The 23,575-nt window shown below is 34.7% G+C and overlaps 6 protein-coding genes across 7 annotated transcripts; 1 reads left to right on the top strand and 5 right to left on the bottom strand.

Annotated features, from left to right (window-relative positions):
• Nucleotides 1–1,605: 1,605 nt before the first annotated feature.
• LOC111780086 (uncharacterized) lies at nucleotides 1,606–3,281 on the top strand. The gene is made up of 2 exons (XM_023660367.2): nucleotides 1,606–2,313; nucleotides 2,467–3,281. The coding sequence occupies exons 1-2, from the start codon at nucleotides 1,658–1,660 to the stop codon at nucleotides 3,161–3,163; spliced, it is 1,353 nt and encodes a 450-aa protein (XP_023516135.2). The 5' UTR covers nucleotides 1,606–1,657; the 3' UTR covers nucleotides 3,164–3,281.
• A 239-nt stretch (nucleotides 3,282–3,520) lies between these two features.
• Nucleotides 3,521–6,956, bottom strand: LOC111799316 (uncharacterized). Of its 2 annotated transcripts, none has more exons than XM_023682833.2 (2): nucleotides 6,776–6,956; nucleotides 3,521–5,510 (listed from the first exon to the last, which is right to left on the bottom strand). In XM_023682833.2, the coding sequence occupies exon 2, from the start codon at nucleotides 5,466–5,468 to the stop codon at nucleotides 3,747–3,749; it is 1,722 nt and encodes a 573-aa protein (XP_023538601.2). In that variant the 5' UTR covers nucleotides 5,469–5,510; nucleotides 6,776–6,956; the 3' UTR covers nucleotides 3,521–3,746. The 2 variants fall into 2 exon arrangements, with proteins under 2 accessions (XP_023538601.2, XP_023538609.2); XM_023682841.2 differs by having other exon boundaries at nucleotides 3,521–5,506.
• Nucleotides 6,957–8,614: 1,658 nt separating this feature from the next.
• On the bottom strand, nucleotides 8,615–9,130 carry LOC111802533 (basic form of pathogenesis-related protein 1-like; the record flags this gene model as incomplete). Its single annotated transcript, XM_023686942.2, has 1 exon — nucleotides 8,615–9,130. A coding segment is annotated over one exon (516 nt), but the record flags the coding sequence as incomplete, so codon positions are not given.
• Nucleotides 9,131–10,447: 1,317 nt separating this feature from the next.
• Nucleotides 10,448–10,948, bottom strand: LOC111802522 (basic form of pathogenesis-related protein 1-like). The gene has a single exon (XM_023686930.2). The coding sequence runs from the start codon at nucleotides 10,946–10,948 to the stop codon at nucleotides 10,448–10,450; it is 501 nt and encodes a 166-aa protein (XP_023542698.2).
• A 2,928-nt stretch (nucleotides 10,949–13,876) lies between these two features.
• On the bottom strand, nucleotides 13,877–17,644 carry LOC111792679 (protein trichome birefringence-like 13). The gene is made up of 6 exons (XM_023674266.2): nucleotides 17,169–17,644; nucleotides 16,516–16,693; nucleotides 15,653–15,793; nucleotides 15,165–15,285; nucleotides 14,368–14,502; nucleotides 13,877–14,241 (listed from the first exon to the last, which is right to left on the bottom strand). The coding sequence occupies exons 1-6, from the start codon at nucleotides 17,587–17,589 to the stop codon at nucleotides 13,984–13,986; spliced, it is 1,254 nt and encodes a 417-aa protein (XP_023530034.2). The 5' UTR covers nucleotides 17,590–17,644; the 3' UTR covers nucleotides 13,877–13,983.
• A 1,412-nt stretch (nucleotides 17,645–19,056) lies between these two features.
• Nucleotides 19,057–23,193, bottom strand: LOC111806730 (putative pectin methylesterase CGR3). Its single transcript, XM_023692201.2, has 7 exons — nucleotides 23,085–23,193; nucleotides 22,347–22,502; nucleotides 22,112–22,148; nucleotides 21,510–21,551; nucleotides 20,331–20,708; nucleotides 20,113–20,165; nucleotides 19,057–19,543 (listed from the first exon to the last, which is right to left on the bottom strand). The coding sequence occupies exons 2-7, from the start codon at nucleotides 22,485–22,487 to the stop codon at nucleotides 19,385–19,387; spliced, it is 810 nt and encodes a 269-aa protein (XP_023547969.2). The 5' UTR covers nucleotides 22,488–22,502; nucleotides 23,085–23,193; the 3' UTR covers nucleotides 19,057–19,384.
• Between the last annotated feature and the right edge of the window lie 382 nt (nucleotides 23,194–23,575).

The following is a 23,575-nucleotide window of genomic DNA, read 5'->3' as shown; positions in this document are numbered from 1 at the left end:
CGCTCACACGTGGAAACCGAGATAACGACAATATTTCTTTGGTAGGAGATGACGTGGCCGGGGGCAGCGTACGTGCGGAAGCCTTTGCTAGGGTTTTTCCAGCTCATTATTTTAATTATTTAATTGTTACATAATTGTAAATTCATTTTGTAAGTTTATTAAAAGGAAAAAGAAAAGTATATATATATATATATAATAATCATTTTGCTTTGGAATCTCTTACCATATATTTTACTCGTTCATTCTTAGCTCCCGGGTCAATTCGCCTGATTCCTTCTCTATCTGAGCCTGCTTCCTTTTCGCCACGTGTCCAACTAAGTTAAATAACTAACCCTATATATATATATATATATTACAAAGATTATATTTATTTTTCATCATTTTTTAATAATGAATTTTATTTTTCAAATTTTAGAAATAAAAAATTAATAATATATATGTGAGTTAAAATTAAAATAGTATTTATAAATTGAATTTTTTAAAATTAAATTAGGATAAATATGACCTAATTAATTCTAATTTAATTAGGATTTTTAGGCGAGCTTTTAACATTTTCATGTCAATTTAAAATTTAAAAAATTTCTATATTAATTTTAATAACGAGTTTATGTATTATTAAAATATTATTTATTCATATATAGACACGTGATAGGAACATATGAAACTCAATTTCCTTATTAATAAAATTTGACGAAATTATTATCATAATTAATTTTTTCAATATCACATGTGCAAAAAATAAAAATAATAATGTCAAAATAGTAATATGTTGTTATATGGATAACCTAATTTATACTTTTTATAATAAGTTGTATAAATTCAAAATTTTAAAAGATTATCGATTTACCCACCATTTAATATATTTAACATTTTTTTTAATTTAATAATATTTATATATGATAAATTTATTTTTTAAAGAAAAAATATATATATATATATATATATATATATATATATATATATATATATCCCTTTATTCATTCCCTACCCTAAAAGAAAAATTGGAAGTTACTCAAGAAAGGTTACAGCCCTTTGTAGTGACTTCTTTTTGAAGGTAACTGCTTTGCTCATTTAAAAGAGATTTTCTTAATGTTTTTTTTTTTTTTTTTATTGAAATACTATAATTAAAATATTGTAAAAAATTTTGTCAATTTTTTAAAAATAAAAAATTTGACAAAATTAAGTTTAGTGAAGGATTTAATTAAATATTTATTAGTATTTTTAAAATTCACGAAATTTAATTTAAAAAAATAGCTCAAATATCGTTTTTCATTATGGATTTTATACCATAACAGATGTTTTATTAATCCAATAAATGCATATTAAATAAATTTAATGATGCTTTATTTTAGGTAGAAATGGATAGTATGGTAAAAATTATTTTATTATTATTTAAGAAAATAGGAAGAAAATAAAAGAATATTAGTGGGGTTGTGGGACCGACCTCACAGTAGCTCTGCTGTAATGAAAGACAGCCAGCTATGGCTTCCAGCCTGTTTCATCTTCACATCCTCAATACTCCAAATTCCCTTCTTAATATCTTCCTTCCCTCTCTTCTCTCTTCTCATTCAACGATCACCTGAAATTTCTCTCTATTTCCTCTCCCTTTTTTTTTTCTCCGGCGAACCCTGCCGGCGCCGGCGATATCGACTTCCTCATGGATCCCTGCCTCTTCCTTCGGGTTCTCGTCGGGAACTTGGCAGTTAAGTTTCCGGTTGCCGCTAAACCCTCCTTCTCCGGCGTACATCCGTCGTCTTCTCCATGTTTCTGTAAAATTAAACTCAAGGACTTTCCGACGCAGTTCGTCACCGTTCCTCTCCTCGTCGATGGCGAAACTTCCGACGCGACCAGTTCTTCTTCTTCTTCGTCTCAATCTCACTCTTCACTCGCTTCCTGTTTTAGCCTCAATAAATCTCAGATTGAGAAGCTTATTTCGAAGCGGAAGGATCTGTCGGTGAAGATCGAGGTCTTCACCGGCGGCCGTGCTCCGGCCAGTTGCGGCGGCAATATTCTCAGAAGCTCTGCGAAGTTACTCGGCCGAATCGTCGTGCCGATCACTGCTTCGAGTCTGGCAGAAACCAAACCGTGCTTGTTCCAGAACGGCTGGACTGGAATCGGCGAGGGTAAAAGAGGTAACTCGTCGGCTCAATTGCACTTGACGGTTCGCGCTGAGCCGGATCCTAGATTCGTGTTCCGGTTCGATGGTGAACCGGAGTGTAGTCCTCAGGTTTTTCAGGTGCAAGGAAGTGTATGCCAACCGGTTTTTACTTGCAAATTCGGTTTCAGAAACGAACGGGATTGGGATCGTTCAAGGTATGAACACGTATCTTTCGTGATCTTCTGTTTGTTTCGCGAGAAAATTGCGAAGAAAATCGTCGAAGAGAGAGAAAATTTTAAAATCAAAATAATAAATAAAAAATCTTCGTTGGTTACCGAAATTAATTGATTCTCTGAAATTAATTGCAGGTCGTCAATTTCTGAACAAAGTAGCACTTCGAAGAGTTGGTTACCGAAGATCCGATCCGAGAAGGACCAATCGGCAAACGAGCGAAAAGGATGGTCCATAACGATCCATGATCTTTCCGGATCGCCGGTTGCCGCTGCGTCGATGGTGACGCCGTTCGTCCCGTCGCCAGGATCACACCGTGTAAGCCGCTCAAATCCCGGCGCGTGGCTAATTCTCCGGCCGGTAGATGGTAGCTGGAGGCCGTGGGGCCGTCTCGAGGCCTGGCGGGAGAGCGGCGGCTCCGATTCAATCGGCTACCGTTTCGAACTCCTCCCGACGATCTCCGCTGCTGCCCCGTTGGCTACCTCCACCATAAGCTCGAGCGCTGGCGGTAAGTTCACAATCGACATTACCGGCAGTGCGTCGCCAACGATTAGCCCTAACGGAAGCTTCGACCTCAGTTCGAGTTCCGGATCTCGACCCGGATCCGGGGATTTCGGGTACTTGTCGTCGTATCAGTACAAAGGATTTGTGATGTCGACGACAGTGGAAGGGATGAAGAAGCAGAGCAGGCGGCCGGAGGTGGAGGTGGCGGTGCCGCACGTGACTTGCACAGAGGACGCAGCGGTGTTTGTGGCGTTGGCGGCGGCGGTGGACCTGAGTATGGACGCCTGCAGGCTGTTCTCTCAGAAGCTAAGGAAGGAGCTTAGGCAATGAAAAGTTTGTCGTCGTTTTGTGTGAATGCGCTTGTCGTTTTGTAATTTTATATTCATTTTCTATTTATTTATTTTTCAATAGTTGAGCTGTACTTTTGTATAGAGGAATTATTTTTCAATTTTTTGTATTATATTATTTTGAATCTTTTTATTAAAAAAGAAAAATACATTTAATTTTTTAGAGCAAACCCATGAGAAGTATCCAATGGAGGATTAAGAATCCTAATTTAATTTTGTTTTTAATATGTTAAAGTGTTATAATTACAATATTTTTATTTATTTTATGTAAAATAAATAAAGATAAAGTTGATGGATAATAAGTGAAAACCCTAATAAGCAAAATCATGGGCATCAAGAATTGAATAAGCAACTGCTCCAAAACTATATATAATTTGTTCAGATATCACATCCATAGAACCAAGCAGTCAACAAAGAAGGGATTGAAATTGATTATACAAAGTTAACTAACTTCCTCCTCCTATAGCCGATCCTCTGAGTATAGAGATGATCAAATTTTCAATTCACAAAACAAACACTCAGCATAATCAGAAAACTCAAAAGCACTTCCTTGAAACCCTCCCTCCTCATTCTGCTGCAGCCTCGTCACCGTGGTCAACCCCGGTTCTAATATCGGGTAATGTATCCAGATCAACACGTTCGGTTACATGGGAGTCGTTCGAATCGATTGGATCTTCATGAACTGGGTCTTCGGTATGATTTGCTGGATCAGAGCTATCGCCATTGGATTCGCCATCGTCTTCCAGCTTCTCATTCGGAGTAGTTTCACTGTTCTCGCCAGTAATTTCCGGCTTCTCATTCTGAGTAGTTTCACTGTTCTTGCCAGTATCTTCCAGCGTCTCATTCCGAGTAGTTTCACTGTTCTCGCCAGTATCTTCCGGCTTCTCATTCCGGGTAGTTTCACTGTTCTCGACAGTATCTTCCGGCTTCTCATTCTGAGTAGTTTCATTGTTCTCCTGGGTTTTCATGGTGGGCAAAACATTCTCCGGTTCAGTCGCTTTGTCGTCTTTCTCTGGTTTGGTCGTTTTGTCATCTGTAACAGTAAGACCTGCCTCACTAGTGATATTCAAGGTCTTGCCTTCAACCCCATTTGAATTTTCATCTATACTGGTAGTGTTAGACTGAGATTCAGACTGGTTGTTCTCCAAAACCGTGTCGTTCAAATTTGTAGGCATCGACGAGTGAAGAGATGTTTCATTCTGAGCAGTCAAATTCTCTATGGTTTCGTTTTGAGCATGATTCAAACCAATTTCCAATCCATTCTGCTGGGAAGAATCAGCATTCTCTACCTTATTTGTCTCAGTTGTTGCAGAGGACGAATTATCGCTAAGTTCGGGTTGATCAATGGATTGAGTAGTCAGGGTTGAGTTTTGAACTGAACGATCAGTAGGTAGGTACGTGTTTTCGTTCAACTTCACATTACTCGGGTTCTCGTTGGTTGAAGTTCCATTGTCAGCCATTTTATCAACTTCCTCAGTTAACTGTGAACTGTTGTGAATCCGTTTAAATTCCTCGGTGTCGATAGATTCACCTTCCTGTTCTTTGTTTCGCAGCTCCAAGTTTTCATTTGAATTCTCCAAATTCACTTCCTCTGTCTGTGAGGTGGTAGAGTGGTCATCATCATGGGCGACTGCACTAGAAGCATCATCTCCCTTGTAGTTTTCCTCACGTGCCTCGTGATTGCGTTGGTCGCCACCGTCATTCTCCTGCTCATCGGAAGAATTCTCGTTTTCTTTTTGCTCCTCCTTATCCCTCTCTTCATTTCCTCCCGCCTCCTCATCGCTGTCTTCATTCAATCTCTCGTCGTCGACATTCTCACTTTCATGATCGGATTCATTATCTGCCTTCTCTTGATCATTCTCATCTATGTCATCATTGCCTCCTCCTCTCCCGTCGTCATCGGTCTCCTCTTCATGCTTGCTTCCTTCATCCTTTTCATTGACTGCCTCGTTTTTCAGTTCTTCATGACCCTCTTCTCCCTCCTCATGCTTCGAGTCTTCTTCCTCACCTCCCACCTCTTCTTCCTCGTCTTCCTCCTGCTTCTCACCGGGATGAACTTCCTCAACATGGGGGTGAAGGTCTTTCCTTCCGAGTTTCAAAACATCAACACCATCCTGAGTTTTTATCACTTCATTATCCTTCTGGTCAAATTCTTTCTTCTTGTCATGGGAGCGTTTTACCTGATAAATTAACCAAAAGCAAACACCAACCAACAGAACAATCTGCAGAATATGCTTCACCTTGATGCCTTTCGACCTGTTGCTCCGACTTGACGATTTCTTCAACATGGTGAATTTCCTTAGCCAAAACCCTTATATTTTTACTTCTTCCTATTAAATAATCAAATGTCAGCAGTCCAGAAACATTTTTCTTTCAACAAAACTACACCATAAACTTTCAACAATTAAAGAATCACAATACCCAATATCACATTACATATTTCTAACAGCACTTAGACTATTACATCGAAATTTCAGAACATGGCAGAAGATATCCAAGAAGAGCACTTAGCTATAATTCTCTCTTATCGAATTGGAGAGGTTTTATGTAACTCTCCGACACTAAATGATAAAGAATCAATAAAATATGTCAAGGAAAGTAAGATTTGGATTACCCTATTGATCAAATATCTCAAGGCAAGAACACTTGTTGATGGACGGGCCATAACACATTTTTTGTAATTTCACATCATCAATAAAATTGTTTCTTATCCTAAAATGAACGAAACAAGACTTCATTGACTCAATTCATTTCTAGGAGCCCTTCGGGATAAACGGACAAGCATAGTAGTCCAAACCGACACACCACAAAATCCCTCAGCAAGATTCACTGACTTCAGAGATGGATCATAGGTAAAATACAATAACTCAGGTTCTGTACTAATACCAAAATCTTTTCTCTTCCAAAAGAATCGTCTCTTGCATTGTTCTTACGCTCCTTCGAAACGAGACACCCATCAACTTCTGCCTCATTTTAAATTTTTGACTTCTCAATAATCCAAAAGAAGAACAGAGAATCACATGATAGCATATATGAAGGTAGCCTTCAAGCTTTCTAAATTCTAAATGGCTAAGTCAACGCAGTCAGGCTGCAAAACAACCAGTTTACAACATGCCTAATTTACAGCTTCGAGCCTATCCTTACATGGAATACTAACAATAAGAAGATGCAATTTCTAAAGAAAAATTAAGTTACAATCAAAACCAGAAAATTCAGATCCACAGCACATGGAACTCCCAAATTTGGAAAACCAAACGGCAGATTTGCAAGAATGGATACCGACACTAAACCAAAAATAAAGGCCTACACAAAACCCCCATCAAACCAATTCTTGCAAGCCTATCCTACAATTAAACAACCGCGATAAGTCCCACATAAACCCTAACACCGATCAGATAAACAATACGCCAAAATGAGCCCCACAAATTGTTCCTTCGGTCACAAAATTAGGGAAATAGAAGGAAAATCTGTAAAGAAATGAGTTCCAAGAAGAATCGCCCACTCAAAGCTCTCGAACCAGATTGAAAACTCGGAGACTAGAACAGTTCAGTAGGAAAGTTGAAATGTAGAGTAAAGGGACTGAAAGCAAAAGTACCTGCAAGAAGATGAAGCAGAAGCGGGCGACAATGACAAGAAAGAAGGAAAGCGAGATGGTTGTTGCGGCAATCAGAGGATGTTCAAGGTTTCAACCATGGCGGGAGGTGGAGAGAGAGTATAAAAGTTGGCGTAGTGGGAGGGAGATCGGATCCAATACCAAGAAGGAACAAGTAGTCGCTATACCAAAAATTAAAAGGGAAAAAACCCCTCCTGCTCTGCCACTACACTTTTTTTTTTTTTTTTTTTTTTTTTTTTTTTTTTTTTTCTCTCTCTCTCTCTCTCTCTTAGAAACAAAATAATTAAAGAAAAAAAAGATAATTTTGTGAGGATGGGATGGGATTGCCCGACCCTGAAACGTTAACCAACTGTGACCCATTACCCCCATCAGCCAAAAAAATGTAATATTAGTCTCGAGTATACCAAAATTATAAGTATAAACTTAGCCGATTGACTCACTTGGTGGTGGTTAAGCCGATTGACTCACTTGGTGGTTGCTAAGCCAATTGACTCACTCGGCTCTACTACTGTCTGGTCTGACTTTATCTATTAAACACTCTGTTCTAGTCGATAAATTTGTTATTTTAAAATAAGGGTGGAATAAAAATTGAAATATACATGCTTATAAGATAATTTTTAAAATTTAAAGATTTATTAGACATAATTTTTAAATAGAATATTATATTATATTATTATTTATGAAATATTATTAAATTTATTGAGATGTTTTAGATTTTTTAATAGAAATTAAAAAAATAAAAAAATTATTTTATATATATATGTGCAAAAAGGGATTCTACTTGAGAACACGGTTCTAGAAAATTGTCCACGGGAATCCGGATTCTGCAGAAAGAAATTGATCTTTTAATTATGAAATGAGGGGCATTTCAGTATTTCAATAAAAGGGTATTTCAGTAATTCAACAAAAGAGGCATTTTTTGATTTTACGATTTTGATTATTTATCAATTATTATTGTTGTTGTTTCTTTGCCCACGAAGCCGAGAAAAAGACGAATGCAGTGGCCGATAAACAGAGTAAGAAAAAAAATGGTCGCCTTTTGAGCGTCGGGTGTCCTCCACTTGCTCCGCCTCCATTGGTCTCGATATTCAGAGCCGGTAAACGCCGGTAGGTTGCGGCAGCGGGCCTTCGTCTCCGGTGTGGGTCTCAAATTGCAGCAGAGTTAATCGCCGTCGGTGGGTCGACTGGTTTTTCGCATCTCCGCTCGTGGGCATTTCTTCGGGGTGACTTGGAACCGCAATTGGCCAGTGGCTGATGTTCTCAATGTTGAAGATTGTTCGAAATGATCATAGATTTTAACTAAAAATACATCTCCATTAATTTGACTTCTTCTGAGAGCTCGAAGCAAATCCATGAGATTAGGTTTAAAGTGGACAAATATCATATAACAATACAGAGATTCATGATTCTTAACATGGTATCAGACCATAAATTTAAGCCTCAAAGTCGTAGTCAAAAGTGTCGAACAAATGATATATCTTATTCCAGGGCTCCAAAAGAAAGAAGTGTCTTAAAAGAAGTTTGTTTTAGAAATCCATAGGCTTGAGGGGAGGCTTTATGGTGTATTTTCTTCAAGGGAAGGGTCTGTGATCATAAGTAATATAATGGCTTCAGAGGTGGCTCTATATGGTGTACTTAATTGGAGACTCTATGATCATCAGCTTATAAATAAGGAGGTCAAAACAAAGTCACAAGAGTTTATGCTCAACAGGACAATATAATATTATTGTAGACAATATCGTAGCTTTATTTCAATTCATAAGTTCATGATTATTTCACAAACTTTATTACAATTCATAATATTTTTAAAACCAAATCTTTTCATACCACCGAAGAATCATAAGGCTTTTCCCCAATATAGTTGCCAGGAGGATCATAATTGCAAACAACAAACTGAGAATTACCCTTACAGGGCACTCTAGCACATCCAAGCCGCACCGAGCTTCGCCACACCATCTGAGTGTAGTGCCCACATTCACCACCCACGCATTTATTTGATGCATAATCATACAACGGCTTCTCATTCGCCCATAGCTTCACTGCATCCACCCCAGTGAACTCAGGGTAGAACCCAGCGGCTATGTTTTCCCCATACAGCCCGGTTGAGTGAATCATGGCACAATCACCCTTTCTTTTTTCTGCATAGGTTTGAGCGTACGCAGCCACGGTGTTGCTCCATTGCATGGGGCCGACGCCGACCTGAGCTCGAACGCGATTGTGAAGTGCGAGGTAGTCACGGGGGGCGTTTTGAGCGTTGGTTAGGGCAAGGACGAACATGAAAGTGGCAATGAAAGCGGCCATGATCGGAGGGGTTTGAGTCCAGATAATTCCGATGAGAGATGAGATGAAGATTGAGAATAAGGGAAAGATTTATATAGAGATGGAAAACATTGTGAACTAATTATGTCAGGCTAGATTTTTGTTTGGATTAGGTTCAAATAAATAAAAAATTTATAGATTTAGTTAGTTTAGGAATGTTTTAGGATTAATGTAACTTAATCCACCCAGATTATAGTTAATCTTAAAAAGATACATTTTTACTTGCCATTTATGCATTTACGCGTATATATTTATTGTTTTATTTAATTTCATAATTTCTTTTATTTATTCTTCAATAACTTTCTAAAATATATATTGATATGGTATGGCTTTATTTAATGTTCGAAAATAAATAAATAAGGTTAATATTTTAATTAAAATTTTGCGTAAATGAAATGAATTAATTTAACAAAAAAAAAAAAAATTATGATTGAGTTAGATTAAATTTATTATATAACAAGAATTTTTTAGATTAAAAATATTTACTACTAACTCAGTTATGGATTTTTGTATTCTTTTTCTTTTTAAAAAATAACGGTAACTTAAAACATATATTCATGGATGAACTTCCTACCTCTCAATTAATATTATATTTTAATTTCTTAGAACAATTAGTTAAAATAAATTCCAAACATATATGGTAAATTTCAACTCAATTCAATTTTCCAAATAAAATAAAATTTTCATTTTTAAAAATTAAAGGATTAATTTCATATCAAGAAAATAATGCAGAAAACCCTATAGAATTAGCAAAATTGGTAGCATATTATATTATATTATTATTTATGAAATATTATTAGATTATTTTTTAATAGAAATTAAAAAATAAAATTATCTATTAAAAAATATTATATATATATATATATATATATATATATATATATATATATATATGCGAAAAAAGATTCTGCTTAAGTATTTCAACAAAGGGCATTTTAGTAATTCCAAAAACAGGCATTTCTTTGATTTTACCATTTATTAATTATTATTGTTGTTGTTTTCTTGCCCACGAAGAGGAGAAAAAGACGAATGCAGTGGCCAATAGACCGAGTAAGAAAAAAAATGGTCCCCTTTTGTGGGTCGGGTGTCCTCTAGTCACTCCGGCCCCGTTGGTCTCTATATTCAGAGCCGATAAACGTCGGTGGGTTGCAGCCGAGTTAAATGTCCATGTAGAGATTTGTGATTCGTAACACTCGTAATTCTCCATTAACTTTTGCAGTTTTGGAGGGAGATTTTCACGAGATAATCCGTGTACAAATTTCATTTCCAATAATAAATTCATGATTCTCTCACAAACTGTATTACCATTCATAAAAATTTTAAAATCAAATCTCTTCAGACAGAAGAACCATAAGGCTTGTCTCCAATATAGTTGCCAGGAGGATCATAATTGCAAACAACAAACTGAGAATTACCCTTACAGGGCACTCTAGCACATCCAAGTCGCACCGAGCTTCGCCACACCATCTGAGTGTAGTGCCCACATTCACCACCCACGCATTTATTCGATGCATAATCATACAACGGCTTCTCTTTCGCCCACAACTTCACTGCATCCACCCCAGTGAACTCAGGGTAGAACCCCGCAGCTATGTTTTCACCATACGGTCCGGTTGAGTGAATCATGGCACAGTCACCCTTTCTTTTTTCCGCATAGGTTTGAGCGTACGCGGCCACGGTGTTGCTCCATTGCATGGGGCCGACGCCGACCTGAGCTCGAACGCGGTTGTGAAGTGCGAGGTAGTCACGGGGGGCGTTTTGAGCGTTGGTTAGGGCGAGGACAAACATGAAAGTGGCAATGAAAGCGGCCATGATCGGAGGGGTTTGAGTCCACATAATTCCGATGAGAGATGAGATGAAGATTGAGAATAAGGGAAGAATTTATATAGAGATGGAAAACTTAATATGGAATGTGACGGGAAAACGATGAATTATGAACTAATTATGCCATGCTTGGAAATTCAATGAGAATAAATTCATTCTGGCTTTTCATGTTTAATTACAGACTAGATTTTTGTTTGAATTAGGTTTAAATAAATGAAAATTTTCTAGATTTAGCTAATTTATGAATTTTACTTAGATTATGGTTAATTTTAAAATATACATTTTTACATACCATTTATGTCTGTATATATTTATTATTTTATTTAATTTCATAATTATTTTATTTATTTTTCCACTTTTTAAAATATATATTGAAATTAATTTACTTAATTAAAAGGTTGAAAATAAATAAATAATATTAATATTTTTTAGATGAAATGAATTAATTTAACCCAAAAATTCTACGAAAAGGGTTTTATTTTAATATTTTAATTACTATTGAGTTAGATTGATTTTACCATTATTTTTATAAAAAAAATAATTTTAGAACAATTAGTTAAAATAAAAATTATTTATAAAAACCATTTTATAACCAATCCAAATCCAACATATATTGCAATACAATTTCCCAAATAAAATAAAGTTTCCATTTTTAAAAATTGGAGGATTAATTCTATATTTTGATTTTCATAAATTCTCAAAAAAAAAAAAAAAAAAAAAAGAATTTGAACTTCTCTGCTCTCAATTAAATTTCAAAACATGGGGTTTTTGTTTTTTTTTTTTTTTTTTTTTGACAAAAAAAAAGTTGATGATTGTTTATCAAATGGTTGGATTTTGGTAAGTAATTTAAAAGGGATTAAATTTTCTAGAATTTTTTTTTTAAAAGAAATTATTTAATGGTTTCTTTATTGTATTTATGGTATGCACACAAACCCTGTCTTGGAGATAGAATTTTGTGTATGGATCATTCATGAATATCAAATTAATGTCATTTTCTTATATAATTCATGGATTTTCATTATTTTTAATATGCATATGGTTAAGGATAGTTTGACCGTTTATTATAAGATAAATATCTAGATATTTACCTTATATTACGGTTTACCATGTTTGCTCTTTTTGCTCTCTTTTAAAAGCAAATATATTATATTTATTTATTATTCTTTCCTTTTATTGTTATTTCCATATTATTTGTAATTTACCCTACTACTCTAGTCTGTAAATATAAATAGAGAACTTTTACCATGAGGTACAGTGGTTTTAGCAAGCATTTTAATAGTATTTAGAGCCCTTTCGGTTTAACAATATTGATCCTTTCTTCTCTATGGCTTCTGAATCCTCTTATCATCTTCTTCCTTTCAACACTGTACTCCATATGATCACCATCAAACTTTCTTCCTCCAATTATCTTCTTTGGAAGTTGACGAAAAGTCAACTTCTCCTCTTCTTGAGAGTATGCTGGGTTATGTTGATGGAACTATGGTTCCACCACTCGCTTTGAACCAGAAACCTCCTTAACACATATAATATATGTAATTTGGATATATATTTATACATATAAAGACAGATACCCCTAACCTTTTAAAACTGTCCAAATAAGTCCTGAACTTTTATATGTATATCTATCTGGTTCTTAAACTTTTATTTTCTCGACATATTTTACATTTTTTAAATTTATGAATCCTAGACAAAAATAAATAAATAAAAGTTAATTAAGGGTCCCATTAACCAAGTTATAATTCTACGTTAAATAAATAATTTATTTTTAAGAAAAAATAGAGATATATTAGATACAATATCCAAAGTTTAATAACTTAATGTAAAAATAGAAAATGTATTGAGCTTCTATGAATTTAAATGTAAAAATTAAATAAAAATGATAAAAAAAAAATTAATTTGACAATAAATGCATACTTAGGTTGTCATATGTATTTATTATGTTAACAATTATATTACATAATGGTGAGATACTAAAGATAATTAAGATAAATAAAGATATAAAATAGAAAAAGAAAGTAAAAAAATGATAAATTAGTCAAATAATGAGCATTTACGAAAAAATTGTTAGGCATTAAGACCACCCAACACACATTAATTTTTGTAACAATATGATGTCACAAATATTTTTGTAATTTTTTTTTTTTTTTTTTTTTTTTTTTACTTCTAAACTGAATTATATATTTTGTCTCCGGTAACCACAGACCCACTGCTAGCCGATATTGTCCTCTTTGTTTAGAATTATATATTTTGTCTCCAGTAACAACCCAGGCTCTTTGTCTAGCCGATATTGTCCTCTTTGTTTAGAATTATATATTTTGTCTCCAGTAACAACCCAGGCCCACTGCTAGCAACTATTGTCCTCTTTGTTTAGAATTATATATTTTGTCTTTTGTAACAACTCAGGCCCACTGCTAGTAGATATTGTCCTATTTGGGCTTTTCCTTTCGGATTTTCCCTCAAGACTTTAAAACGTGTCTGCTAGAGGAAGGTTTACACACCTTTATAAATGGTGATTTGTTCTCCTCCCCAACCAATGTGCCAGCCTTCTCGCTGTTTCCCAAAGGGGGTAGACACGAGGCGATGTGCCAGTAAGGACGCTGGACCCCAAAGGGGGTGGATTTGGGGGCGGTCCCATATCGATTGGAGGAAGGAAAGAGGGCCAGCGAGGACGCTGGGCCCCGAAGGGGGGTGGATTGTGAAGTCCCACATTGGTTGGGGAGGAGAACAAACCACCATTTATAAAGATGTGGAAACCTTCCCGCGTTTTAAAGCCTTGAGGGGAAGCCCGAAAGGGAAAGCCCAAAGAAGACAATATTTGCTAGCGGTGGATTTGAGTCGTTACATCTCCAAATTAAACATAAACTTCCATAAATTCAATATTCTTCCCATTGTAAAGAACTAACTAGATTGGGAAGCATCCTTGAAAATTTCAAACCTGAGTTGAGAATATTAATCCTTCTCTTCAATTCTACCAATAAATATGATCCAAGAGCACTTTTAACAGGTAAAAAAGCAATGCAATTTCAGGGTGTTAAGGATAAATTATACTAACTTCTAATGTTGTATAGATGCTGTATGAACAAGTCGTTCCATGTATCGGTGAGTCCCGGCAAGCACCAATGCATACAGTCGTCGTGCTTCTTTCCACCAGCTGAGGCAGGATGTGCATCAGCTCTCAACTCACTCATGGGAGTTATGTTCAAAATATGGAAACTGGTTCCATTAAGGGCCTTGAGGAGGTGCTCATTTACGAGACGAACCTCGACATTGGTTCTGTTATTGCTCAGCGAGAACAGATCCTCGGCCTGAAAGACGACTACCCTTTGAGACGGTTTGTTTCATTTAGGAGAAATCATGGAAGACGCACAGAATAATAATCTATGTCTAGCAGAGCTTTCGTTAGAATATGGAATAAAATGTGAGTTGATCACCTGCTGTGGAGATAGAGGCTGCTGCCGCTGGCAAGAACCACCTTGGTACCAGTCACCTCCTTCAAAATGTCTAGGTGATTGCGTGCGGAAGAATTTGATTGCACCGGGTGGCATTCTTTTCTCAACGTATGGTATCTACAATGAACAAGAGATCATTCACAAAATGATAAAGCAAAAATGAGATCCAGCACAATTCTTTCCCATATTTAGTACAAAGGTCAGTTCCTATATACATTTCGACGCTAGGTGTGAAATCCTACATCGGTTAGGAGATAACAAAACATTCTTTATAAGAGAATAGAAACCTCTCCCTAGCAGACACGTTTAAAAAACCTTGAGGAGAAGTCTGAAAAAGAAAGCTCAAAGAGAACAGTATTTGCTAGCCGTGGATTTAGGCCATTACTCGTCCATGATCAAACTCATGATTGCACACCTTTGGGCAGTTTATGCGCATCTCACAACACAATATTTTAGTGTTCGAAGTTCTTATAGTATTTGATAAAATATCAAATAGAGGTGGCCATCAAGACTTGAATGCAGACTTCAGTGAACTCAAAATATTATGAATTTAAGTTAAACGTCTATTTAAACTGAAAATTTAAGAACTTAAGAATGACTCGAGTTGATCTATAGTTTCTAAATGGAAATATTTGCACCTAATTGAACATGATCGAGTCCGCTGAAAAGTTTCTAGTTTGAAAAATTATCTGAAAACAAGTTAGAAATTTAGCTCACACGGTCTAGAATAGTTAATAGATCAAACTGACATCCAAGAGAGGAAATAAAGAATTGTGTACCATATGTTGCAGAACCTTGTCCAAGCCAACATCAGGAGGTACTGGAGGGATGATAGGCTGACCCTTTTCGAAGAAAAGCATTGGTGATTTTACAGGGTCAAATTTTGAAGGTGCCCACCACCTAGTTGAAAGAAATGAACAAGTCCAAATTATCTATCTAAAAAATCAAATACATGCAAACTTGATTGTCGAGGGATTTGAAAGGGAATATTTTGTCAAAAACAATCAAAGAATGTGATCATATAGTTGGACGAATATAAGATATCAACAGCATTCTAATCTAGTCAAATCATCTTAATTCTCTCGCCTTCTACAGTCGAAATTTCCTACGATCCACGTGATACAAACATCAAAATAGCATGTAGAAATTATTTCAAAGTTCTTGAGGTTAGCAGAATATAATCCTATCATGATGTGGTTCTCATACATATTTATCAATTATGCATACCATAAAAGCTGAGTTGAATTGGAAAAACAATTTTAAGTACCAGTGTCCTGTGTTGAAAACTAAAATATCATGGAAGTTTGGAGCCTCTATCCATGAACTTTCTGGAATGTCAACATCAACTCTGTAACCTTCTTTATATCCAAGAGATTCCAATTCTCCACCATCAGCATTAGGTGACCACCTGACTCAAACAGAAGTAGGAACAAATAATGTTAGTTGTCCACTGCTACAGCACTACAAAAAGATGAAAGAGGAAATTATAATGCAAACGTGAGAAGTGAGAACCTAGGATATTATAATGCAAACACCTTTGGAACACAGTTGATTGAGTTGCAACGTTTTTCATTAAAAAAAATTCACGAGTCCAGTAAGTCCTCAAGATGTTTGGCGCCAAAATCTTGAGTCGACCCCCTTAAAAGTAATGAGAAGTACTAAAGAACGAGGGGAAGCTCCCACTTCGGATGGAACTCAATTGTGCGATTCTCATGGGCGACAGAGCATTGGAGAAAAAGGTAATCCCGACTTACCTAACTGTGTATGCTCCCTATAAGGAACCTAAAAAAACCGTTTCCTACTAGAGAAGTGAAGATTTTAATGATATCCTCACAGGATAACAGTAAATTCCAAAGTTCTATCCACAAGAACATTTTGTTCATGAGCAATCCTAAGACCCCCTTCAGCTACTCTCAGCCCTTTTCATCTCTCCAATTGTTCTACTCTTTTGATGAACAAATGAGATGCCTAATCCAAGAATGGTAGAAAAAGGATAGACAAATTCGACAGATCAGACAATATCCAAATTTCTAACGGAGTGAAAGATCATGAAGAAATAGAAGAGTTCGATGGATATAAGAATCGATGGTTAATGATAAATCAAACTAGTCATCATAACACATTACTTACGAAGCATATCGCGCCAGAATATTTGTTCTATGATATGTAATAGTAAGATTGTACTTCAGAAATGAAAAACCTCGATCAGCACCAGCAGGACGCCACTTTTTCACTTCACCCGGCACACGTTTCAGAGAACAAAAAAGTGAAACAAACATGTTCCTATTTAAGGAGTCGCCAACAAATCCTGCACTGCAAAACATTCATAAAGTCCATATCCAGCATTATAATAGACATAGACTGATCAAATATATAAGCATGCAATATGTCAAGAATATGGATAAAGATCAAATATGTATCAATTAACATGGTCATAAACTAAGAATAGAAGGTTCTGCATTTGAATTTCTGCCTAATTTTCAAGCTCGCCAATGGAAGTACTAAAAATATGTATAAATGTGTCATAACCCGTCAGCTTCACCTGATATATTCTACTTTCTCCACTCGCATCAGAGACCAATTTCATGTTAACTGTGAACTGAAATTATGAAAAGAAATGTCTGTCTATTTTACTGAATGGAAAGAGAGTACGGAAATTATAACTAAGCAACGCTCAGGAACTTGATAACGCTTAACCAATGAAGTACAAACTTCTTTTTGTACCCCAGAAGTACTCAACAGTTAAGCACAAACACACAGCAGGACGCGGAAAAAAATTGTACCGATGTTAGTATTTCTGAACTTCTCAAGGAAGGAAACCGGATCAAAATGCGGAAGATCACATTGCTTCGGCTTCCAATGCCAATTGATGATTTGGAGAGCATTGGACTTGTTCGCCGCATAGCAGTTCCAGCCTTTGAAAATCTCTTTGCAGGTGTGGTCGTACCTGGAGGTTCTCAAATTCGGATCGTAATACCAACTTCCATCGGAATAATCGCACGAGCCGTCCCTAGCCGCCTTCGATCTCCCGGATCTATCGCCATTGTTGAATTGGATGCTCTGATGCGGTTGTAGAGGGGCCGAGGTTTTACGGAAAGCTGAGAGAGCGAGAAGAATGGAAAGGAAGCAGATAAGAGAGAGTAAGGGAAAAAGAGGAACTTGCTTCGCTTGGTAATGACGATGGTGGTTCTCCCTCACCGCCATGGCCGGAGCCGGAGATTCCAGCTCTAAACGCTCGTTCTCATTCGCTAATATATATTATCTTTTTTCCTTTTTAATAAACTTTTCTTCAAAATTATGGTGCTGTTTAGTAAAATTAAGTTTAATTTTTCAAGTTAAGAGCTCTTGTCTCTTCCGTTGTTTAATTTTTTAAATTTTAAATTTTAAAAGATTTACTTAATATAAAATTAAAAATTTTGAGTGATGAAATATGTTGAAATTTATATTTAATAAATAAGTTTTTAAAAAATGCATTGGTAAAAAAATGCACAAAATTTAAAACTCATTAATTTATTAAACACACGGCACAAAAAGTTAGAAATTAAAATAATTTTTTACTAAATTAATAAAAATATTTTTTTTGTACCGAGACAAAAAAAAAAAAAAGAAAAAAAAACTAAAAACTAAAAATATTAATAATTTATTTAAAAAATATTTTTTAATTTTTAACCCGGTTTCAAAAATACTTTGAATTTAATTTTTTTTTTTTTTATCAATGCCTCCAAATTTAAAAAATAAAATAAAATAATACTCACTATTATTACCATGTTTAAAAAATACAATTGAAAGTTTAAAAGTAGATTATCGGCACCTCATAGATTATCTCCAAACTTTTTAATGCTACTTTTGAATCACAAATATATCTAAACACTCATAGATTATCTCTAAACTAACTTTTTAATGTTACTTTTGAAAATTCACGAATATATCTAAACACATGATATCATCGGTAAGTACATTTCTCATTTTTTAAATTTAAAAATGTGTTTTTTTATAAGTTTTTTAAAAAAACGTTAAAGTATTGATGAATCTTTTGAAAGTATATTTGAAATACTTATGAAAGTTAGTTATTTTTCTTAACAAAGTATTAACGGTTTTCATCTAAAATTAATATAAATATATTAGTATTGATGAATCATTGAAAGTATATTTGAAAGAAAGTTAGTTATTTTTCTTAACAAAATATTAACCGTTTTCATCTAAAATTAATATTAGTATTAATGAATCTTTGAAAGGAAAGTTAGTTATTATTAGTATTAATGAATCTTTGAAAGTATATTTGAAAGAAAGTTATTTTTCATAACAAAATATTAACCGTTTTCATCTAAAATTAACATAAATATATTTTTGAATTTTATTTGAGAGAGTGAACACAGCCATAACTCTCTCTCTTTATTTGGTAGTGGTAGATGGCATTTGTATAAGCATTTGAGAATGTTGTTGGGAGTATTATTTTCAAACAACACCTAGCGGAAGGAGAAATAAAATTTTCTTATTGTTTAAGTCTATCTTAAGTAATATTTTGTTGATATTGTTTATGCTTTCGCTGCAACAATTCATTTCAAAGTATATGAAAGCATTTTGATCGTGGCAAAAGTGATGATATGTTCATACAAAAACTTAAAAATCCTGCTATTACCGAAAGATTCCACAAGCAAAAACAGAGAAAAGAAAACGATTCTTATTCACATCCATATTTCCACTAGAAAAAATTGAAATATGGATACCATTTGGTAAGAATTCATATTTACAAAGGGGAAAAAATGAACGGAACAGAAGACCCAAAAACAATGGAGCAAACTCATGCCAACACTTTCGACTGATTACTTATATCAAACAAAAGGTCTGATATTTGTCAGACTAAACCTAAAAAGACTTTGAAATAAATTTACTAATCTAGAATGAATGAGTGACTATGATAATTAAATTTGAAGCATGGTTTCAATTGGCTAAAGAATTGGACCAAAAAAGAAAAGAAAAGAAAAAAAAATCAATAGTTTCAATGGAATGGTTCTGACTTGAGAAGAAAGATTTGGCAGGCTGGTTCGAATGAGATGTCTTTTAACATATTGTTAAGCCTCTCTTTAGCAGCAGAATCTTCTTCGAACTTCCTTTGAGCTAAATACATTTTCCACCAAGAAGGACTTCGGAGTTTGGCCTGCAAAATTCACAAACAAATTGAAGCCAAAGGATCATTGCATTAGTAGGTAAAATTCAACAACATGTGACACTCAGAGGAAGTTTGAGTATTGATTATCGAGAATGAAACACATGTTGAGGATTGTTGGGAGGTAATCCTACGTTGGCAAGTTTAGGGAATGATGATGGGTTTATAAGTAAGGAATATATCTCCATTCGTACGAGGCTTTTTGGAGAAACCCAAAGCAAAGTCACAAGAGCTTATGCTTGAAGTAGATAATATCATGTCATTGGAGGTCGTTATTCCTAAAAGCATGTTGTCATGACATGAACCGAGTTGAAAATTCAAATCATAAACCATTAACTACGTAGTAGATCTTCTAGAATTTGTTTGCTGTTTCTTGACCATTACATTTTATTTCAGAACATGCGTTGTGAGTGAACAAGATGTGACAAATCAGTGATAGAATGACATCGAATCGTCACACCGTCGCAGTGTATGTTCATTCGACATTTAAAACTTGAGTGTTTCAAACTAAACTGTCCAACAATCAAAGAGGATTAGACTTAAAGTTCCATAATTCTAACCTGGCGGTTGTATCTGGATCTGTTGAATTTCGAAACTGGAAAATCTGGATGACCTGCATAGGACAGAAAATGAGACGAATGAGAAGTATAGCACGCATAACATTGAAGACCCAGGACATGCAGTTTGAAACTAAAAAACATTAGAAATAATGACATAACCGACTCTGAGTTCAAGCATTTTTAATCTCTAGAAAACAAAACTGCAACGAAGGATTTACCTGCAAATATGACAATACCATCTCTAGATACCCTCATAAACTCGGGAATTGTTTCGTTAAGGTATCTTGAAGACATATATTCCAAAGTATCTGAAACTATGACATGAGAAAATGATTTCTCCCTATAAGGCAGCGGAAATTTCATATCAGAAACATGGACAATTTCTCTCTCAATGAGATCCCAGCAGCACGAATCAGCACCTTCGGTGTCATATGGATCCATACCCCAATCTACATAATCATCCTTGTCTTCGAGCAATTCGGGCATCACTGAACCAGTATCAGGGCCAACATATAACACTTTGTTCATGTTATAGTCATATACTTCCTTTAGCAATGTTATTGTTGTTTGAACTTCCGAAGTGCAAAATGTATCACCTGCCATTATGATCTAGCAATATTAAATACCTGAGAGATTCCTTGTCAAAGAACACGGGTGATCGTTTTTGTACGTGTTGTATACGCTGGCAGATACATGAATATATTCAATCGTTTCCTTCAAAAACTTCAGTTATAAATTGTTTTCCACTCATGAGGTTCTTTTCTTGTGTACTTTTAGTTCTTTCTAAATTAATAAAAAGAAATTTATAAATGAGAATGATCGAGAACACTAGCAGTACATTGGTGTACATGGACCTTTATGGTAATTCTCAAGTGGCCTAGTCTAATTTCCAAATCCACGAAGAAATTCAGCTGTCTAACTTTAGCAAGCTCTAGGTTCCAAATGTTCAAACAAATAACGGAATACCAAATAAGCAATTGTATCACCTACAAACAATGATAATCTAATATTCTTTTTCTACCATGGGCCGAGCTATAGATTGTTGAGAGACCAACTGGGAGTAGAGGAGTTAGTCCAAATCTCAGTGATATATGAAACGAAGGCAATGTTATTTATTCCGATATGACCTACGCAAAGTGCTCCTTGTCCATATAGAACTTAAAACAAAGTCATCATTAACAAATTGATCAATTATGAGGAATTCCAGACGAATTACAAAATTTATACCACTAATATGGAACAGGAATTCTGGTTCAAGACGGTCAAAATCCAATTTGTCAATTTCAACCAAGCTTGATTGATAACTGAATTATATTCTCAGTGAAGCAATGCTGCAATGTTATTTTACTAATTATTAAAAGTCGTTGTAGTGACTTCGTAAAGATAAGACAGAATACCTTCAACGTCATTCTCAACATCTATGATACTTCCCTGCCCACCTACCATGTGAAGATAAAGAATAAGAAGAAATTAGATGCTCATATTCAGATTAAGAATAGAAAATATTATATAACAGTGAAGACAATTTCAAATTAGAAGTTCAAAACAAAAAAAAAAATTGAGAAGAAAAGAACTTGGATATCAAACAAAAAGGAAAACAAATTTGAGAAGAAAAGAATTTGGATATCAAACAAAAAAGATAAAAGCCTTGTTTATTTGTTTTTTTTTTTTTTTTCTCGTCTTTGCTAAAGTCTCTTATCTCTATACTTTCGGGCTTGCCCTATTTTGGTCCCAAGTACCTTTTTTAAAAAAAGAGAACTATTTTGTCCCTTGTTAATTTGTCTCCATGGCTACCTCGGCTAACTTATGTGACTTCAATTCATGTCTATGTCAACAAGTTAAATTCATTTGATAAACAATTTTTGTGAATGTAACAATGAGGAGCAAAATTTCTATATTTTGAAAGATAAAAAACAAAAATATACATTTAAAAGTTTGAAATCTAAAACGATGTTGCTTCATCGTGTAGGCATCCAGCCAACTTGTAACAAATACGAACCTGATGCATGATGGAGATATCCTATAAAAACGATTGCCTGAAAATTTACAGAAAACATGTAAGTAAGATTTGCGACATGAATTCGATATTTTCCAGAATTAAACAAAAAAAGAAATCACAATTCAATAAATATATGTTTTGATAACGTGATTCAATTACAGTAATTGAAATGGGAACATTATGTTTGCATTGAAAGAAAGGGGAAGGGAAGAGGTATAATCGTAAAAAGAAGTACCATCGTCAGAAGACATAGGAATGATAAAATTGACAGTAGTGAATTTATGTATTGATTAGCGCCACGAGCAGCATAGCGATTTACTCGATTTTGCCTCATTAACATCATAGTCATTGGCATAGAAACTTCAAAGCCGCTCATGACTGAGTTAGAACCCTGTGTGAAATAGTTTCCAGTATCAAAATAACTTGAATTTCCGTAGGATCATCACTTCAAAGCTAATGAGAACAATATTCTTCACTGATTCATATATCATATGCACCTCCTACTCCTCTACTCTATTTATTTCACACAATTCAAATAAGCTGGAGTGATATACTGATCCTACCACACCAATTAAATGCGATGTATAGATCAATTTACGATGATACAATCAAAGGAACAACAAATTTTTAGAGTCATTAGCTTCAAAACAAAAGAAAATCAACACAGTGGATACTGAAATTCATCACATTGAGTCGTAGCCGAGAAACTTAACCACATTCCAAATTCAAAATCTGCTATAATTAAATACGAAAGCGATCACACTAAATTCGAGCAAATAGAGCACAATCGCAACAATGCATCCACTGTTCGCTATTATAACCAGAACACATCCACTACCAATCACTCTAAACACACAAATGAATAATTTGGAAGCAAAAGAACAGTGATTCGAGTTTATGAAATCCTAGAAGAAACAGTAAACAATCGGAACGAAAGAATTACAGAATTACGAGGAAGCGGATAGCGTGTTACCTGAAGCGAAGAAAACTGCACAACTTCGGGACTCGCTTCCCGATTAGAACACGCTTCGAATATTTGGAGGACTGATTGAACTTTTTGGCTCTCGAAAGAAACAGAGCGCTGTTGAGAGAGAGGAGTAGAGGTTAGTCAAATAAATGGGCTCCTTTTATACCTTACCCTTCCGTGCGCTGGTACCGAAAAAAAATAGCAAATAAAAATTTAAAATAATTTAGCAAAAAAAAAAATATATTCGCTTAAGTTAAACTAAACTAAATCATAAAATTGTTGATGAGATTTATTTAAGTATATTTTTTTAAAATTTAAATGCTTACAAATATAACAATTTAATACGTGAATTGTAGAAAAAAAGAATATACAATAAATTTAAAAATAGTGTATCGTATATATTTCGAATAAGCAAAATATATATATATATATATATATATATATATATATATATATATATATATAGATTATTTAAATGGTAAATTTTTTAAAATAAA

Source organism: Cucurbita pepo, chromosome 1 (genome assembly GCF_057944985.1).
Source record: "Cucurbita pepo subsp. pepo isolate OVF chromosome 1, ASM5794498v1, whole genome shotgun sequence".
NCBI classification, from domain to species: Eukaryota; Viridiplantae; Streptophyta; class Magnoliopsida; order Cucurbitales; family Cucurbitaceae; genus Cucurbita; species Cucurbita pepo.
The sequence above is the reverse complement of the archived record's forward strand: the minus strand, read 5'-3'. Positions and strand labels throughout refer to the sequence as shown.